Source organism: Pelmatolapia mariae, linkage group LG9 (assembly GCF_036321145.2).
Source record: "Pelmatolapia mariae isolate MD_Pm_ZW linkage group LG9, Pm_UMD_F_2, whole genome shotgun sequence".
Lineage (NCBI taxonomy): Eukaryota > Metazoa > Chordata > Actinopteri > Cichliformes > Cichlidae > Pelmatolapia > Pelmatolapia mariae.
The window spans coordinates 5104518-5122705 of NC_086235.1; the positions used below are offsets into that span (position 1 = coordinate 5104518).

Genomic DNA, 18188 nt, shown 5'->3' on the forward strand with positions numbered 1-18188 from the left:
TTGCCTGCACCAAAAAGAAGCATGTCGTACAGTAAGTTTATACTGTAATAGTTTGTTTTATTTGTGTCCATAATATAAGCTTAGTCCTGGCAAAAAGGAAGCTTATTGGATTATCTTGGAAATATTTGTTCAAATAAAGTGTTTACATTTCATGTATAGTGTTGCATAACAAAATAAAACTGTGATTCACTATTTTCACAGCCAAGATTTCAGTTTTCATCTTTGGAAACACAGAGTCTTTGAAGAAAGCTCTAATAACCAACATCTTGGGGAAAGATTTGTCTGTGCTACCCACGAGAAAGATTCTGAAAACCACTGAGATATATGAGAATTACACATATGAGATCACATGTACACCTGACTTTGACATATTCTGTGATGACATACAGGAACTATTTTCTAAGAATTCCCACAGTGACATGTGTTTGTTGGTGGTAGAGGATGGGTTTTCACCAGAAAATGTGGGAAAGCAAATAGAAGATTTGAGCAAGAAAACTGGAAAACCAAGAGAAGAGTTCACAGTCGTGCTGCCACTGACACATGAACCCTCAGATTACTGTTTCAAATCCTGCACCATCCAGCAGCTTTTCAGTGAACTGGACAAACTGGCTAAACACAGACGACCTGAGTCAACAGATAACAGGTAAAACTGAAAGTAGAGACTGACTGATTGTCAGAGTTAACTTCATGGAAACCAGATTTAAAGCACATTCTTTTTAACTGTTTACAATGTTGCCCTGAAATATTTTGGAAATGTATTTTATAAGGAGAGTCTGACTTGTTTACTCAATTGTAGCAGCGGCCATGGATTACAAACTATGTCAAACATGCCAAAAACAGGTAAACCCCATCTTTCACAGTATCAGTATCTTACTAATATATTAAAGGTGAAGTGTTCAGTGAAGGTGGATTGTTTAACTGAAGTAGTAAGTTTTATATGACCTTTTAATTCAGGTGGCAGTCATGGCAAAGATTCCTTCACTGACCCCAAGAAGTGTTTAAAAAGTAAGACCAGTGCTTTTCTGATGTGTTTGAACTTACAGAAAGCAAAATATTGCAAGAAAATTCTACTGATGCTAGCCAAGTTATTGTGATTAAATGCAGCTTCACATTTATTTATTTATTGTATAGCATAACAACTGATTTGTCTCAAATCATTATTGCTATACATCAATACAGGAAAACACACAGGTACCACAGTAAACCTTGTTCTACTGGGAATGGCTGGAACTGGAAAGAGTGCAAGTGGAAACACCATCCTCGGAAAGAAGAGCTTCATGTCTAAACCCAGTTCAAAGCCGGTCACCACAGAATTCCAGGTGGCAGAAACTGAGATGAATGACTTACGTGTACGTGTGATTGATAGCCCAGACATCTTTGATGATGACATTGAAGCATCAGTTTGGGACAAACATGTAAAAAAGTGTAAACAGCTCTGTGGGTCAGAACCCTGCGTGTATGTACTCGTGATGCATGTGAGCAGATTTACAGATTGTGAGAGAGACATTATGGAAAAGTTAGAAAAAGCTTTTGGGAGAGAAGTTAAAGAAAAAACAGTCATTCTGTTCACACGGGGAGACGACCTGCAGCAGGCAAAAATGAGCTTGAAGGATTTCCTGAATTCCTGCCAACCTGGTCTGAGGGAAATAGTTGAAAAGTGTGGAAACAGGTGTGTTCTCTTTGAGAACAGCAGGTCAAGTTCACAGGAAGTTGAAAAGCTGATTGACACGGTGATCGGGCTGTTAGAATAACAGACAATATAACCTCAGGTGTCAGATAAGAGCAATAAAGCAGATGTTTTCTGTAACAATGCAAATGGGTTAGAATATAAAATGATATTTAAGGCCTCCAACTGGTAGACAATACAGGCAGAGATGTATGGTTAAAATATGTTCATTTTAAATTGTTTTACTGAATTGGTCAAATAAAAAAAGCTTTCTGCTTTGTGAGGATCTGTAAAATGTAACAAATTAACAAATTCATACAAAAAATGGACAAATTAATGTTGAATGCCTCTTGATGCATGCTCAATCATCCAGATAAGGAAATCTGAAAAAGTTGATTCTGTTTATCTGGACGTAGCGTTTTCAGTGGGAGAAATGTTTCGTCACTCATCCAAGTGACTTCTTCAGTCTCAGCCGACTGCAGGTTTCCCCAACCTTATAAACAGTACGTGCACCCCGTGCACGTTGGTGTAAGCTTTATCCAGGCAGTTCTCTCCTCTTGTTGGGAAGTTCACGTGCTGATGGAATTTGGGGAGAACTGTCTTGAGATTCTTGTGGTTGAAGTCGCTACGACAAAGAAACCTTCCGGGTGCGCAGTCTGGAGCTTGTTGATAGCTTGAGACTGTTCTGCTAGTGCCAAGTTAGCATTAGCATTTGGTGGAAGATATACTGCTATTACAAGTAGCAAGGAAAACTCTCTCCGGAGGTAGAAAGGGCGACACTCCACAATTAAAAAGTCCACCTGGGGTGAGCGGTGGCGACTCACCTCAGCTAAGTTCATGCACGATAGTTTGTTGATGTAGATGCACAAACCACCACCCCGGCTCTTACCAGATAAGGAGCCTTTCTGTCGGCTTGATAGCATGCTAGCCCGGTTAGCTGGATAGCTGAGTCAGCAATGTCCACATTCAGCCATGTTTCCGTGAGGATGTAAACACAACAATTCTTAAATTCACTCTGGGTCGAGTGCTGGAGCCACAGATAATCTATTTTACTGTCCAGGGATCGAACGTTAGAGAGCAGGATGGATGGGAGTGCTGGTTGGAAAGGGTTAGCCTTTAGCCTAGTGCTAGCACCGGCACGCTTTACTCGCTTTTTTTTTAGGTGTGCAGCGCTTGCGTTTCGGCCAGCTGTGCCTCGCTGCCTCGGTGGGGGGTGGGGTGGGGGGATGGAGTTATTATATAGATTAGTAGTGTTAGCTTGCTGCGTTATATAGAACAATAGTATTGTCTTGCTGCATTATAGTATGAGATTATTATCTTAGGGTCAGGCCTTCGTGTAAGGACAGGCTTCTGTGTAGCTGTAGGAGAAAAAGTAGTCAAACAGAGAGCAGCATTTAAAGGAAATGGTACAGAACAAACAGTGCTAACGGCTGTCTAACACATCTAACACACCTGGATAAGTATAGACAAAGATATAGATCAGCGTAGATTAGAAAGTAGAACTAAGTAGTGAAGCTTAAGTTGCATAGAGAGTTCGTGTAAAAGTCACCCACACATAGAGAAAATGAAGGCATGTGCAGGGAAATAGAAATAGAAGTTGGGGCAGATAACCATACAAGGAGCTGTTTGTATTGAAATTGTGCATGAAGAATGGGGCAACAACACAGAGTACTAAGAAAACAGGATAGGCAAATGCTGAATGAGGAACTCTGAAAGAAGTATAAATGCAACGGATCCAGGGACTGCCCCTCGGATCTGCTTAGGCTGTTATGCTGTGCATGTCTCCCATGTACATGGTGAAATAAAGAATTGTTGAATTGAATTGTTCTGTCTCGAGTCGTTTTTTGTACCAGGTCAGAATCAAAGGATCGGGGAGGGAATCTGAAAATCCCATCAGGGGTTAACAAACCCAGACTCCAGAGTTTCTCTGTTGGCAGATAAGTCGTGGAAATTGTGCTATTTTTCCTCATTCTGAGCAGGAATTGTCTATTGTAGGTGGTACGCATCGTACCCCAGTCGCGAAACAAAACCAAACTAAAACAGTAACAATATAAACACTGAATTTTGCTGCAGCACAATCAGCCGCTGCATGCTTGTGGCGCTGCTATACCACTGAGTGATATAGCAGTGGGTCATGCTCACCATCCAGATTTCGGCAAAGTTGACCAAACAAATGTGAGTTTTGGATGTCACAAATTAACTGCAGTGATAGCTGTGTTCAAAACAGAGTGATGATCTGGTTTCATGTGCCACATCTGCGGCCTTTTATCGCTGCTGTGCCATATGTACAAATAGTTACAGTTTACCCAGCTCAGTGTTGATTCAGTCATAAAAGCATCTACAAGTCTTAATATTTCTTCACCAGTTATCCTGCCCGATACCTCGTTGTAGAAAAGAAAATCCTCCAAAATGTCTCCTTTCCAGGGATAGCGCATCAAAGCTATCAGCTGAGCTGCACTGAAAATGTCTGTCAATTTGTCCAGCTGAATAGAAAATTTCTCACACGAATGCAGTCTATCCAGTTACTGTTCTTGAATGTCAACTGATAATTCTTTTATTCTCCTCCTAATTGCATCATTTGAAAGTGGTACAGCTTTCAACTTATTAGTTGCATCTGTGCCAAGTAGACCTTCACACATGTCCACTGCAGCTGGAAGCACAAAGTCTAGTCCAGTTAACTTTGACTTCTTACTTTTTGTGACGAGCTGAGCCAGATACGAAGGGCTCTGAGCTCTTTCTGAAGTTGTTGTCAGGTTCACCATTCGTTTTTTCTGATGCAGGTAATCTTGACCCCAAAAAATCTTTTAAAGTTTTATCTTTAAACTCCGAGTGCTTTGTGATGAGATACTTCATTGCTTCATTTGCTAACACTTGAAAACGCACAACACATTTTGGTCTTCCATCATCATTCTCGATAAAGCCAAACTCAAAGGTAACTGTGGTCTAATTTTAACTGATTTGACTTTTGCATTACTTGATGAAGTGACAGACTTAAATACATTGTGCTAATTAGCTCAAACCGGATGATGCACATGTATTTATGTGCCGCTACATGCCGTATGGTTTTTACCAGTTCGTTACACTTCCGTTCGACTTGTTCGGAGCCCCCGCCACTTTTCAGTGTCTCATGGACAGGGTACTGCGGCCGCACGTTGCATATGCTGCCGCCTATCTGGATGACGTAATCATCTATAGTGACATGTTGGCGGAGCATGTGCGGCGGGTGGCTGCAGTGCTGGAGTCTCTGAGGCAGGAAGGGCTCACGGCCAACCCGAAGAAGTGTGTGGTTGGACAGAGGGAGGTACAGTATTTGTGGTACCACTTGGGGTGCGGGCAGGTGCGTCCTCAAGTGGAGAATACGGCAGCGATTGCATTCTGCCCGTGCCCTAAGCCAAAAAAGGAGTTGAGGCGGTTTCTGGGGCTGGCTGGCTACTACCGGCGGTTCGTGCCTGGGTTCGCGGACCTGACCAGCCTATTAACCGAACTCACCCGGAAGGGTGCCCCGTATCTGGTCCAGTGGACGGAGCAGTACCAGGCAGTGTTTGTGTAGGTGAAACGGGCTCTCTGTGGAGAGCCGCTGCTGTTCACACCTTACTTCTCCCTCCCTTTTTATCTGCAGACGAATGCTTCGAACAGAGGGATGAGGGCCGTTTTGTCCCAGCAGGTAGGGGGAGTTGACCGGTCGGTCGACTATATCAACCGCAAGCTAACAGACCAAGAGTCACAGTACAGTACCGTGGAGAAAGAGTGCCTGGCAATTCGGTGGGCGGTCGACTCCCTTCGCTACTACCTCCTGGGAGGTCCATTCACCCTCTGCATGAAGGATGCCAAAGCCCAGATCACTCGGTGGTATCTGGCTTTGCTGCCTTATAAGTTCAAAGTGATCCATAGGCCGGGCGCGCAGATGGTCGTGGCTGAGTAGGTTCAGCTGGATAGGCCCCAGCCTCAATCGGGTGGTGGGGATGTGTGGAAAGGGTGTGGTCTCTGGCCGGCTGCAGAGGAGGGGTGAACAGGTGTGCTGGGGAAGACTGATTGACTGGTGACTCTTTTTACGTTCACAGTAACTGTCGGGGCGAGAGGAGCGGATGTGACAGCGGAGTGCGAGTGTCTGTTTCCCATGTGTTGTGCTGAAACCACAGTAAATAGTGTGATTACATAAAAGTGCTGTCACCACGACAGTGGACTTGTTGTGTACGTGTGTTGGGGTCCGACTTTACACTCATTATAACCAGAATATAAAAAGTTCGCTTGTTGCAGGTACTGGAAAAAGGTGGTTGGGACAGTTCTTATACTTTGGGAAACCTTCTGGAATAATCTCATTTAAAATTTCCAGATTACTTAGGTACCTGGCCACTCTCTTTCATTCACTGTTACCTTCCTTCTCCCTCTCCTCCAGGTAACACCACTCAACAATATATAAATGTAGCACTAAATACATGGACATTTATGCTAGTGAGGATGAGGACAAGGTGCCAGGCTGTTGTGGTGATGGTTAGTGAACATTCCCCAAAGTTCCCTATTTGTTAAATGAATAAATTGTTAAACTGCCAACACAGACTTCGATCATCCAATTTAATAAATGACACCTAACAAGATTCAATAGAAGAATAAGCTGTTTGGCATTGGCACAGAAGGTTTGACAAGTTTTTCATAGGCACAACCCACATTCTTAAACTGTTCAACCCACAAATGTCTTTTCTTTACAAATGTGGCACCATGCAGACATAGAGGACTGCTACAGCGGATAGCAGAGGTGGCTGATATCCAGAAATCCTACCAGTGGCTGGACAAAGCCGGATTGAAAGACAGCACAGAGGCACTAATCATGGCAGCACAGGAACGAGCTCTGAGGAAAAGATCCATAGAGGCTGGGGTCTACCACACCAGGCAAGAGCCCAGGTGCAGGCTGTGTAAAGATGCCCCTGAGACAATCCAGCACATAACTGTAGAGAGTTCTCCTGCCTGTAGCTCTGGCTCTCTGTCTAGCGTATTGCCCACATGTTGCGGGTTTATGTGGCCAGCAGAGGCCCGCTCAGTGAGCTGACACTCCATGGCTGCCCACAGTTGTCTTGTTCCCGAGTTCACTCTTGCTGCTCCCCTGTCTGCAAACAGCGTGGAGCGGCTGCTGGGCGCTGGGGATGGACCTTGGGTTCACATCCCTGTCTTGGCCCTCTACTTCAGTGGCTGTGCTGCTGCAGGGTGTTCCCCTGGCATCTTGCCCGCATGCTGCATGGTTAAGCGGCCAGCAGGGGTGCACTCGGTGAGCTGTAACTTTCTGGCGGTGCAGAGTAACTGCTTGGCCCTGGTGACAGACCTTTGGGTCGCGTCCCTACCTCGGCCCATTACCTTCAGTGGCTACGCTGCTGCAGGTTGTGTTCCCCTGGTGTACAGCCCATGCTTCGCCGGTTTACTCGCCAGTCGGTCCTTGCTGTGTCTGATACGTCAGTCGGCGAGTGAGTGTTCTCAAGCCTGCAGTGCCGGCTTCCTGTCTGGAGCATCACGGTGGGCCATGTTCCTGGCTGTGCACGAGTGTCTTGTTCTCGAGTTCACTCTTGCTGCTCCGCTGTCTGTGGACAGCGCATGGTGGCTGCTTGACCCTGGGGAGGAACTTCGTGTTGAGTCCCACTTGGCCTTCAGCGGGCTCGGCCGCCAGTCCCCCTGTGTTCCCCTGACGAGTGAGAGTTCTCCAGTCTTGCCCGTGTGTTGTGGGTTTATGTGACCAGTGGGGTGCCCAATCGGCAGCTCGGTGAGCTACGCTTCTCCTCTGCTCCGAGGATTCCGGATTTGGGCCCTGAGGATCTCGGGTCCCAGCTGAAGGCCTTTTGAAGATGCAGCACCCGCACTCAGGACGTGTCCTCCCTTCGACCGCCCCCGTGCTTTCTGGTATTCCGTCGGGCTAGGCTGCCACCCACCTCCGCTGTCTGCAGCGCAGTGCAGGGTGGCCTGGTCAGGTCTGGGGCTGGACCTTCGGGTTGCTGGCGAGGCCATGACCGGGGTGGTCTGTGTATATATGTACAAGTTGGTACCTTCACTCTGGGTTCTGTTGTCCTGTCTCCTCGCAGGGTGTCTCACAGAGTTACCCCGTACATATGGAATATGTAACGGACTGGAGAAACAGTCTCGATATAATAGAAAACATATGGTTACATTGTAACCGTCTGTTCTCTGAGTGAGAGACTATCTCTCCACCCTCAGGCTGCTCGGAGATGCGTTTCGATCAAACTATCACCTTTGCATAGCTGTTTTAAGCGTAAGCTGTGGGGTGTGGCTGGGCTAGCAGGAGTGTGTTAAAGAAGTATTCACACACCATGACCAAGAAGGGGGGGGGGGGGGTCATACCCCGTTACATATGGACTATGTAATGGAGTGGAGCCGTACGATATCTCACAGCTTCTGATGCTGCAGGTTTCGTCGCTCTCAAACCAAAATTCACTGAACCAGAAGTAAAAGAAGATCAAAACTATGGTTCACATTTGATAAACATTGTCATTAATTCCCTCTTACTTTTGCTGTTTTGCTTCCACCATGATAAAAAGCGCACTTCCTGCAGCTCTCCATCTCACTCAAACAAGTTCTTTAAGAACAGTTTCCCATCTAAAAATCAGTTTTTTGCATTATTCGCTTGCTTATTAAGCATGAGTCTATGTTGTTCTGGGCTGTCAGCCACATTCTTTTTTCTTTTTTTTCAAAAATGACCTCTGATAAGAAAGCCACATTTCTGCTGTTTAATATTGAGGAAATTTAAACTTTTTAATTATGCCAAATAGCCAAATTGCTCTAATAAAACCTCTGTAACTTTGCTCTGCTTCACTTCAGCAACATCAGGTAATGTTGATATTTTAATATGAGGATATTCTTTTAAAATTTCGATAGAACAGTAGCAGAATAATGTCCTCGTACGTGGATATCAGGCCCCTGTAGAGCAAAACTGAGTATTTTGGTCAAAGTAACCCAAAATGTGATGTCCACATATGTGGACGCCAGGTCCTAGGAGGTTAAATCCATTTTGGAAAGAGAAGCATTTTTTGAAAAATGTATTGATAGCAATGTGGAATATTGTTACACAGTAAAAAAACAACTACACATGAAATAATTACACCAAAAAGATGTTTTGGTTTTTCTTTTATTTAAAAAGGGTTTATTTTAGTTTAGTTCAGTTTAGTTGATTTAGTTAGTTTATTTTATTGCAACCTGTAATTTCTTGCAGTTTACTTTTATTTTTAAATAGGGCTTGGGGCGGCGGCGGGGGCGGGGGATTTAGAAAAAAGTTTAAGTAAAAAAAAAACTTTTCCAAGCACTTTAAGTTATACATTATTATGGTCTTTGAGTATTGTGTTTATCACCTTCATTAGTTTTTCAACCTGATCAGAATCTGATTTGTTGTTCTCAAAGAGAACACACCTGTTTCCACACTTTTCAACCATTTTCTTCAGATCAGGTTGGCAAGAATGAAGAAAATCCTCCAAGCCCATTCCTGCCTGCTGCAAGTCGTTTCCTCGGGTGAACAGGATGATTGTTCGTCCTCTAACTTCCCTCCCAAAAGCTTTTTCTAACTTTTCCATTATGTCTCTCTCACCATCTGTAAATCTGCTCACATGCATCACAAGTACAAACACACATGGTCCTGACTGACAGAGTTGTTTGCACCTTTTCACATGTTTGCCCCTAACTGATGGAGCAATGTCATCATCAAAGATACCTGGGGTATCAATCACATTTACGTCTACACCATTGATCTCAGTTTGTACATTCTGGCAATTTGTGGTGACCGGCGTTGAACTGGGTCTAGAAATGAAGTGTTTCTGTTCAAGGATGGTGTTCCCACTGGCACTCTTTCCAGTCCCAGCCATTCCCAAAAGAACAAGGTTCACTGTGGTGCCAGTGTGACGTCCTGCATAGATGTATACCAATAATAATGTAAGTGAAAAAACTAATTATGCTACATTAAAAAAAGGAATCAATGTAATCTTGTACAGTACTATTAAAATACAAAATAATGCGGTTATCATTAGTGAATCTTTATTGCTGTGTTTTTCATTAAGTGCTCTTTGTTTCAGAAATCATCTAAACAATGACTTGAATAACCCACTAATATGTGCTTTATATAGTACTTAAAAGCGATTGTGGTTTACCTGTCTTTGCCTCATTAGTGTGCGGTCTTGTTATACATTGTGATCCACGGTCCCAACTATATAGAATAAATACAACTTCATCAGGAAGGTGGCTGTTGTTTCATAAAAAATTATTACTATAATATTATGCAAACATTTCAGAGTATCTCTATAAGCTACATTTATAAACTATTTCATAGCATATATGTACCCCATGTAAAGACACTATGCTCACAATTTAATTTACATGCTAAAGCTAAATCAAAAGTGCTCGACTTTAGCTTAACCTCAGTGCCACCGGTTGTCTGTCTTTAGTCTTGTTGCTTCTGAATATGCTGATAAAGCTTCCCATGATGCAGGATTTGAACGAATAACCTGTGGGTTCAAATGTCAATGCCAACTCAGTTGTTTTCAGATGATTCACATAAACCTTAAATCTACTTTTAACAAAGGTCTCTTAAGAGATTTATCATCACAAATGTAAAAATAACTTTTGTCTGAAATCAGAAAAATCAGAATCATTTTCTCTAAATACTGATTTGAAATTGTTTTTTATTGCTACAAAGCAAATAAATGTAGAAGCACAACTTACAGTGAGTGGAAGTTGTTCGGTCTGTTGAAGCATAACTCTGTGTGACACTGTCTAAAGTCTGCAGATTGCTGTTCTCTGGCTGTATAATACTGGAGGAGGCGTGTCATCTGTTGAGCTATAAAAAGCAACTTGTTGCGTAGCAGTTTTAGCATTCATCTTTCACCTGTGCAGTGATAACAGTGAAGAGAAAACATGGCTTTAGTTCCAGCAGGTAAGACTTATTATTAATCATTGTGTGTTTAATTACTTTCCTTTGAAAAATGTCAAAATTTCTCAGTTTCACTTTGGTTCTTGTAAAACTTCTTGTAAATTGTGTATATGGGTTAAATCAAAGTAGTGAATTGTGTTTCAGGTCCTGATTTGAGGATTGTGACGATTGGAAAAACTGGTGTGGGCAAGAGTGCTGTTGGGAACACCATCCTGGGATATGAGCGTTTCAGATCTTGTCCTTTATCTGTATCAGTGACTGAGTTCTGTCAAAAAGCTTGGGTACAGTGGGGGAAGAGAGTAGTTAGTGTTGTAGACACACCAGGGATCCTGGACACTTCAAAATCAGATGAGTTCATCAAAAGTGAAATCGTCAAATGTGTTGAAGTCTCCTGTCCCGGTCCTCATGTGTTCCTGTTGGTCATCCAAATCGGCCGATTCACGAGAGAAGAGAAAAACTCAGTGGAAGCCCTGCAGGAGCTGTTTGGCCCCGAGGCAAACAAGTACATGATTGTGCTCTTCACCCGAGGTGGTGATCTTGGAAGCGTAACCATAGAGCAGTATGTACGTGACGCTGAGCCAGGGCTAAAGCGCATCATCCAAAGCTGTGGAAACAGGTACCACGTCTTTGACAACACCAGCAGAGACAGAAAGCAGTTGGTGGAGCTCATCAAGAAGATCGACAAAATGGTTTCAGTAAATAAGGGCACGCACTACACAGACGCCATGTTTCAAGAGGTGGAGGAAGCACGCAAAAAGGGAATGACACTGCAGCAGTATAGGTTCACTGAGTCATTGTGTAAACGTATCAAACTTTTTCGCATCATTCTTGGGAAAGATTAAACTATTGTGGTTAACTGTAATTATTCTATTCTAAATAGGACAGCTTTTTTTTTACCTACATGAAATATACAATCTGTTCATGATGGCACACAGAGTGTAGATAGTTTATGTTGATTTCCCATGAAAAAAATAATAAAATAAAATGTTATTGATTAAGTGAATTTGTCTTTTAAATTTGAAGAATAAAGTATGTGAAAGTGAAATAATAATCATATAATCATCATTGTTATATAATAATCATAATATAAGCGGTGCTATTATAAGTATTGATTGTCTGTGTTGTATCTATTCTGATTTGTATGTGAGCATCATATCATGGTGATTATGTCTGAGCTGAAGTTTACAGTGTTTAAATTAAGTTGTAAATTTGGGAGACACAAGATAAATTTAGTCAAATATTTTATGGAACTGTGAATTGTTTTCTGATTTAAAGAATGGGGACTTCGGTTTCTAATGAGAAGTCTTTATTTTGGGTCTTTTCTGCTTGTTTGTATTAAAACATAACAAAAAATTCCCTTTAGGCTCATTATTGTTTGGCAGTTATTCTTGTAAAGCTTTTGGCCTAATAAGAATTAGTAATCACAACACTTTCATCTGTTATTTGTGATCCTAAGATGACAGTGTCAGAACTAAATGTTCAACCTCTTCATTCATTATTATTTTTGCCTGTTTGAATGAGAGAATATTAGATGACATGTATCAACAGGTTTCTAGGTATCCATCTGTGTACATAAAAATCACTCTAATATACTGCTTCCCAATCATTAGGATCAAGCTTTTTTTAAATATTAATCGTAATGGCTTAATATTATTCATATTACTCTTTTCTTTTACTCTTCTACTGATAGTTTCTCAAACATTTACTGAACTTTCTTTAAGTTATTTTGGCTATTTAATTGATTTGCTTTATTACTTTTTCTTCGGATTTCAAAGTCTGCAATCACAGGACTGGGAAAACATATTTAAAGACATATTAAAAGAACATGTAAATAATATTTAAACACTTCTGTAGTAAAAATAGCAGACTCAAACACTTAACTACTGAACCATGTTTTGAAGAAAATGCAAAACATCAGCTGAAATGCAATAGCTTTAATACATTTAATCTTTAATCATCTTTAATATTTCTGGTTATCACGATAATGAGGTGAAAACATTCTCTGTAGAAACCCACCCAAGGTGTTACAAGTATTTCAACGTGTTCCCTCTAAGAATCATCACTCTGGCAAGACATTCCTTTTATTTCTTTAAGAGTTGGATGCACAACTTAAAATTTATTTATGATTATCTCTAGTCTACACAGGGTACAAAGTGTAATGGTCCCTAAGTCCTTTGTGTACTCTCTCAGTGCCTCTCTCTGTCTCTCTCTGTCATTCTTTGTTTGTTTTGGTGTCTACATCATGGCCCAGACTCATTCCAGCTCCCTGCCCAGCACACCTGAGGATCATTGCCCACCTGTTACTAATGAATGATTGCTACCACTTCTTGGCAGTCGCTGTCGGTCATTCCTTGGTGGATTGTTGACCTGCCTCGTTAGCAAAGCCCTAATTCTTGTCTCAAGAATTAGAAACAAGAATTAGAAACAGGAGAGACAATGGCCCCGCTCCAACACCGGGGCCATTGTCTCTCCTGCAGTCCAACACACCTGTAGCTGATTCTGGGTAATCAGATTGAGGATTTAAGCTCCACATTGACTCTCCTTCACTGCCAGTTTTTCAACTACCTCAACTCACCTGGACTCTCCATGTCACTTACCTTAAGCTCCAGCTTCTCTCGGACAATCTCTCCAATCTGCACTGTAAAATATAACTTGTTGTTTCAACTTAAAAATATGAGGTAAAGGGCTGCCTTAAAATTTTAAGTTAAGTCAAGAAATAGAGTTTGTTCTTATAACACAACCAATTGTTATCTCAATGAAAAATCACATGTTGTCTAAACTTTCATCTTAGTTTAGTTGACTGAGATTTATTAGTCAGTTCAACTCCTTTAATTGTCATCTTTACTTGGGAAAACCCTTTCAGCTAAATTAAAATAATCTATTGTTTAAACTCTTGTCCTAGTTCAGTTGACTTGGGTTTTTTAGTTAATTCAAATACTTTAGTAGTTCTTTTAACTTAGGAATCTATTTTAGCTTAACTAACATAATCTGTTAGCTAAGTTGATTTAAGTTTATTAATTAACTGAGCTCCTTAAGGTAGCTGAGTGAACTTGTAAATCAGTTTCATTTTAATTATCAGAGTTGATTGACTGGATGTAAAGAAAAATGTGTATTAAACATCTTAAGTTTTGTTTTGTTTTTTTTTGGCTTTCTAACATCCATTTCAGCAAAACTACCTGTTAGGTTTATCTTAGATCTCAGGTTTAAATATCTACATTCCTTTAAATTAATTTTCTGTTGTTTACAGAAAAAAAATAAAACCCCACAGATTCCATTAAAGTCTATCTGATCATTTCATACAGAAAGTTTGTTTTAAGAACATGACAAGACAATTACTCATGAGCACCCAACATTCACCATTTATTGTGCCATCTTAGTCATCTGAGAAACAGAAAAATCAGTGACGTAGCTCATCAGGCTCACAATCCATCAAAACTCAAAGGCTGCTCCCTGTGAAACAATAAATTTGAACTTGGTCTTGAGCCCAGTTTGGGTGAAGATGAAATTCTGACCAATACTCTAGGAGCAGTAGTGATTCTTGTGAAGTAACAACATAAAGTCTGCATTAATGTAATGTATCAACGGGACACTTGCTATTTTAGAAAAGTTATTCTTTACATTTACAAAATTTTTAAACTTCATTGTGCTCAGTCACACCTGTTAGCATAAAACTTGAAATATTAAAATAGTACAAAACCTTTGATAAGTGACAGTAAAGATCAGTTTATAACAACTAAGACATCAAACTCTTGTATTTGTCTTCGTTTACAATTGCAACAAATTCCACAGAACCAATATCTCTGAAAATGACTGCATGCTTCTGAAACATTTGATAATATGGATATTTCAGAAACATTAGTTTGAGTCTGCTCAATTGCAAAACAAAGGAAAAACTACTGACTTGCATGAGATAAGCATCTGCAAAGTCCAGCATTATATTGTTGTTCACATAAGTTTCTTAAACCATGAACAAATGAGTAATTGTCTAATCTGGAATGTAAAGTGTAGTCATTTAGTGACATACAAAAGTGAGAATGAGAACTTGCAAGAATAAAAAAACAAACAGTAAAATAAAAACTGTCCTTAACACTAAGGATCATACAATTACAGTTCTGCATGGCTTTCTGCAAGAGTCTGTTTCTTAGACCATGCACTAGTGAGATGCACTGCCTTCCACCAATGTTCATTAGGATGTTCTGAATGACTTCAAAGATGTCCTTAAGTTCCTTTGGATAGTGTATGTTGAGGGCAAAAAGAAGGCCCATCAGCATGGAAATGGCACTTGAGACATCCCTCAGATTAGACAGGATTACTGCCGCCTCAAGGACAACCAACACATCGATGTCTTCTTCTTTCACCATCGCAATGCCAACTTTCATCCTCTTAGAAAACGTGTCTTCAATACCTGTCGGCTATAAAAGGGTTCAAAGACAAAAAAAAAAAAAAAATTACACAATTACAATTACACAATATCCCGTGTGCTTAACAATTCATGTCTTTCCAAAGAAGAGCCATACTGATGCTTTGGATGATGGTGATTGGCTTTGGGTAACACTTATTAGTTGTTAAAGTTTTTTCAGAATGAGATATGCACCCCCATGTTACAAATCCATTTCTTGCTTTAAACAAAGACCATGTTCATAAATAACTGAGCATGTCTTCAATTGCAGAATTCAAACAAAATTTTCAATTTAAATGGTAAATGGCCTGTATTTGTATAGTGCTTTACTAGTCCCCTAAGGACTCCAAAGTGCTTTACACATTCAGTCATTCACACACATGGGTGGATGACTGAATCGTGACTCAAGAGTTGACAGTTCGTCTTATAATTGGAAGGTTGCCGGTTCGAGCCCCGGCTCCGACAGTTTCAGTCGTTGTGTCCTTGGGCAAGACACTTCACCTGTTGCCTACTGGTGGTGGTCAGAGGGCCCGGTGGTGCCAGTGTCCGGCAGCCTCGCCTCTGTCAGTGCGCCCCAGGGTGGCTGTGGCTACAATGTAGCTTGCCATCACCAGTGTGTGAATTTAAATCTACTTATGCTAAATATTGGCTGTGCTCTAAACCAAATCTGGCTGAGAATACATGAAATGTGCAAACTGCAGCTACACTACAGGATCAGATTATGGCTCCATAGACAATGCTTCTTTAATCAGTTTATTGATTAAAGTTTATTTTTTCCCCCTATATTAACAGCATGAAAAAAGAGCATATAGACATGGCTGAACAGGTTGCATAATTGGCACTGAATATCAACATCCACCTTTACCCAGCTGCCCAATGACTCTCGGCCAGTAACCTTTAATTGCTTACCCAGTCTACACAGTCTCTTTTCCAGGGTCCAGGACATTTCACCAAAGTATTGCCCCCCACAGCTGTAGCAGCCACTGCAGCCCCTTAAATATCCTAATATCTCTGCCATTACAATATACAATGTGAGAAATCAAACGTAAAGCTGAAGTGAACAGTACAGCAGCGAAATGTCAAAGACCCTGGTGAAGACATGAATAAACACAAGACACTAATAATATCAATGCTAGCTTGCCAGTTAGTTTCTCTGAAACCCAGACCAAATCCAGTGTCAAAGATCTTGTAATAATACATTTGGTGAGGAAAAAGTACACATGTACTTTTTAATTTAAAATCCACTGTGGTGCTGTCATTATTAAATTTACTAAAAGAAACAATGCTAACCTTCACAGTCTTGAAAGTGTGTGAGGGATCTTCCTTTAGAAAATGAGGTCCTCTGTCCTCTTCCTTTGTGTAGGGCTCTGGTCAAAGAAGTCAAAAAGAAAACAAAAACACTTTTTAAACAGTGTTTATGAAGCATGTAGACAGCTCCAAATTCACAGCTTTTTGATGCATAATTCCATCAATATATGATTATCACTGGAGATTTTGAATCAGGCTTATCAGGACATTCAAGTAGAATATGATATCCAACCTACCACCAATATACATAGATTCTGTAAAAGTTACCACACTAAATGTCCAGTTGTGAAATATGATGACAGACTTTACTTATCAGCTTTCTTTCAATGAGTTCATCAGTTGAACTGGATAACCTAAAACTTAAACAAAGGATTAGATTTCGCAGTTGAACACTTACATCATCTCCGAAGCATCTTATGAGCCTAGTTAGCCTTTCTATGCCGCTCTTGATTTTGTACAGCTCCACGAACCTCTCCATAATGGTCAAGCACAGCAAAAAGGAACCCTTTCAGGTCAACAAATGTAAGACGGGCAAATTCTGCTTCAACCTGAGCAATAGAAGAAGAGGGGTGGAGAGTACAGGCAGAATTAAAAAAAGATTCTTTGAGACCCAAATTTAAGCAAACAGTCATCTGAGGCCCATTAGAGAAAACACAAACACACAAAAGCAAACAAACAAAAAGATGCACTTTACCTGCCGTTCAGCAAACAAGGAAGTTCAGAGAACAATAAGCTCTGTCTTGAAATCTTTTAAAGTAGAATGATTGTGAAAATGACTTATGTGATGTAAAACTTTAGTAAACGTGCGATTAAAAGAACACTGAGTAAAAGGACAAGTAACAGTTTCCTTATTCCTCAGATGTTTACCTTGATGAGCAATACTGTTTTAGTCCAACTGCCTCATTAAAGTTACACAACAGGCTTTTTACATTAAAGCCAGCAAGTCCATTACATACTCCCTTTTTAGATCTGAAATACTGTGCAGATTCTGTGTATATGTAGTGGACAGCAATTTACCCCAAAGAGCGCAAAGTTTGCAAGTCCACCTCATTTAAATGACAAAGTCAAATGTGATCATCTAGACCTGTGAAAATAAATTAATGACAAACTTGCAGTTATGGATGTTATTACAACCACAAGAACCTAAACAGTCTGCTCCATTGCTTTTGTTAATGAATCATTTGTTGGTAGCACGTCTGAATATTTAGTTTATGCCATCTGCATGTGATCATCAATAGTGCCATATTACTTCTTAAGAAGTACCCTGACACTACAATCTTTATATCATTTGTTCTACAGAGCTATTAAATTACAATATAATCTGAGGTGTTTCCAGTATGACAAAATGCACAAATTGTAACTTACCATTTGACTCCACTGACAAAAATAAATCCCCAGCATCAAGTTTGGCTTCACAGACCTAAAATAAGTAAAATAAAAATATATGTTATAATTATATTGTTTTCGCCATTTATTCATGTTTGCTAATTTTCTGACATATAAACAATGTTAGTTTTGTTACAATACAGAGAATGCAGTTTAATTAAAAAGTAAATTATGCAACAAAAAAAAAAACTTCTGCAGTATACCATGCCAAAAATCAGTGTCTCTGATGCCAATTATTTTATCACTACAGCTCGTTTAGTATGGAAACTCACACAATCTAGTCATACTGATCACAAGAGTTCAAAAATAAGTCAAAATAGTGAACTGTTGTTAAGCATAAAGCATTTCAGGGTAACAAATAACTGCACAATATAATTAAAGCAAAAAATAAGCACACTGGAGGACTATCTGATAAAAACTAATATAATGCTGGTTTGTAGACCATATTTTGTCTCTGTCCTCAGTGCACTCTTGCAGCTTAGCATGCAGCAGTTAATAACACCTTAAGTGATTACATA

General features: G+C 40.4%; 3 protein-coding genes and 1 long non-coding RNA gene across 4 annotated transcripts; 2 read left to right on the forward strand and 2 right to left on the reverse strand.

The window, feature by feature from the left end:
- Positions 1 to 827: 827 nt before the first annotated feature.
- LOC134635058 (GTPase IMAP family member 8-like) lies at positions 828 to 1751 on the forward strand. The gene is made up of 3 exons (XM_063484572.1): positions 828 to 840; positions 955 to 1005; positions 1180 to 1751. The coding sequence occupies exons 1-3, from the start codon at positions 828 to 830 to the stop codon at positions 1749 to 1751; spliced, it is 636 nt and encodes a 211-aa protein (XP_063340642.1).
- Positions 1752 to 8970: 7219 nt separating this feature from the next.
- LOC134635059 (uncharacterized) lies at positions 8971 to 10563 on the reverse strand. The gene is made up of 2 exons (XM_063484574.1): positions 10533 to 10563; positions 8971 to 9557 (listed from the first exon to the last, which is right to left on the reverse strand). Exons 1-2 carry the CDS (start codon positions 10561 to 10563, stop codon positions 8971 to 8973), a joined length of 618 nt encoding a protein of 205 aa, XP_063340644.1.
- On the forward strand, positions 10562 to 11419 carry LOC134635060 (GTPase IMAP family member 7-like). The gene is made up of 2 exons (XM_063484575.1): positions 10562 to 10580; positions 10722 to 11419. The coding sequence occupies exons 1-2, from the start codon at positions 10562 to 10564 to the stop codon at positions 11417 to 11419; spliced, it is 717 nt and encodes a 238-aa protein (XP_063340645.1).
- A 3201-nt stretch (positions 11420 to 14620) lies between these two features.
- Positions 14621 to 16941, reverse strand: LOC134635024 (uncharacterized). Its single transcript, XR_010094926.1, has 3 exons — positions 16682 to 16941; positions 16267 to 16343; positions 14621 to 14989 (listed from the first exon to the last, which is right to left on the reverse strand). It is a non-coding gene; the product is annotated as an uncharacterized LOC134635024 (long non-coding RNA).
- Positions 16942 to 18188: the final 1247 nt, after the last annotated feature.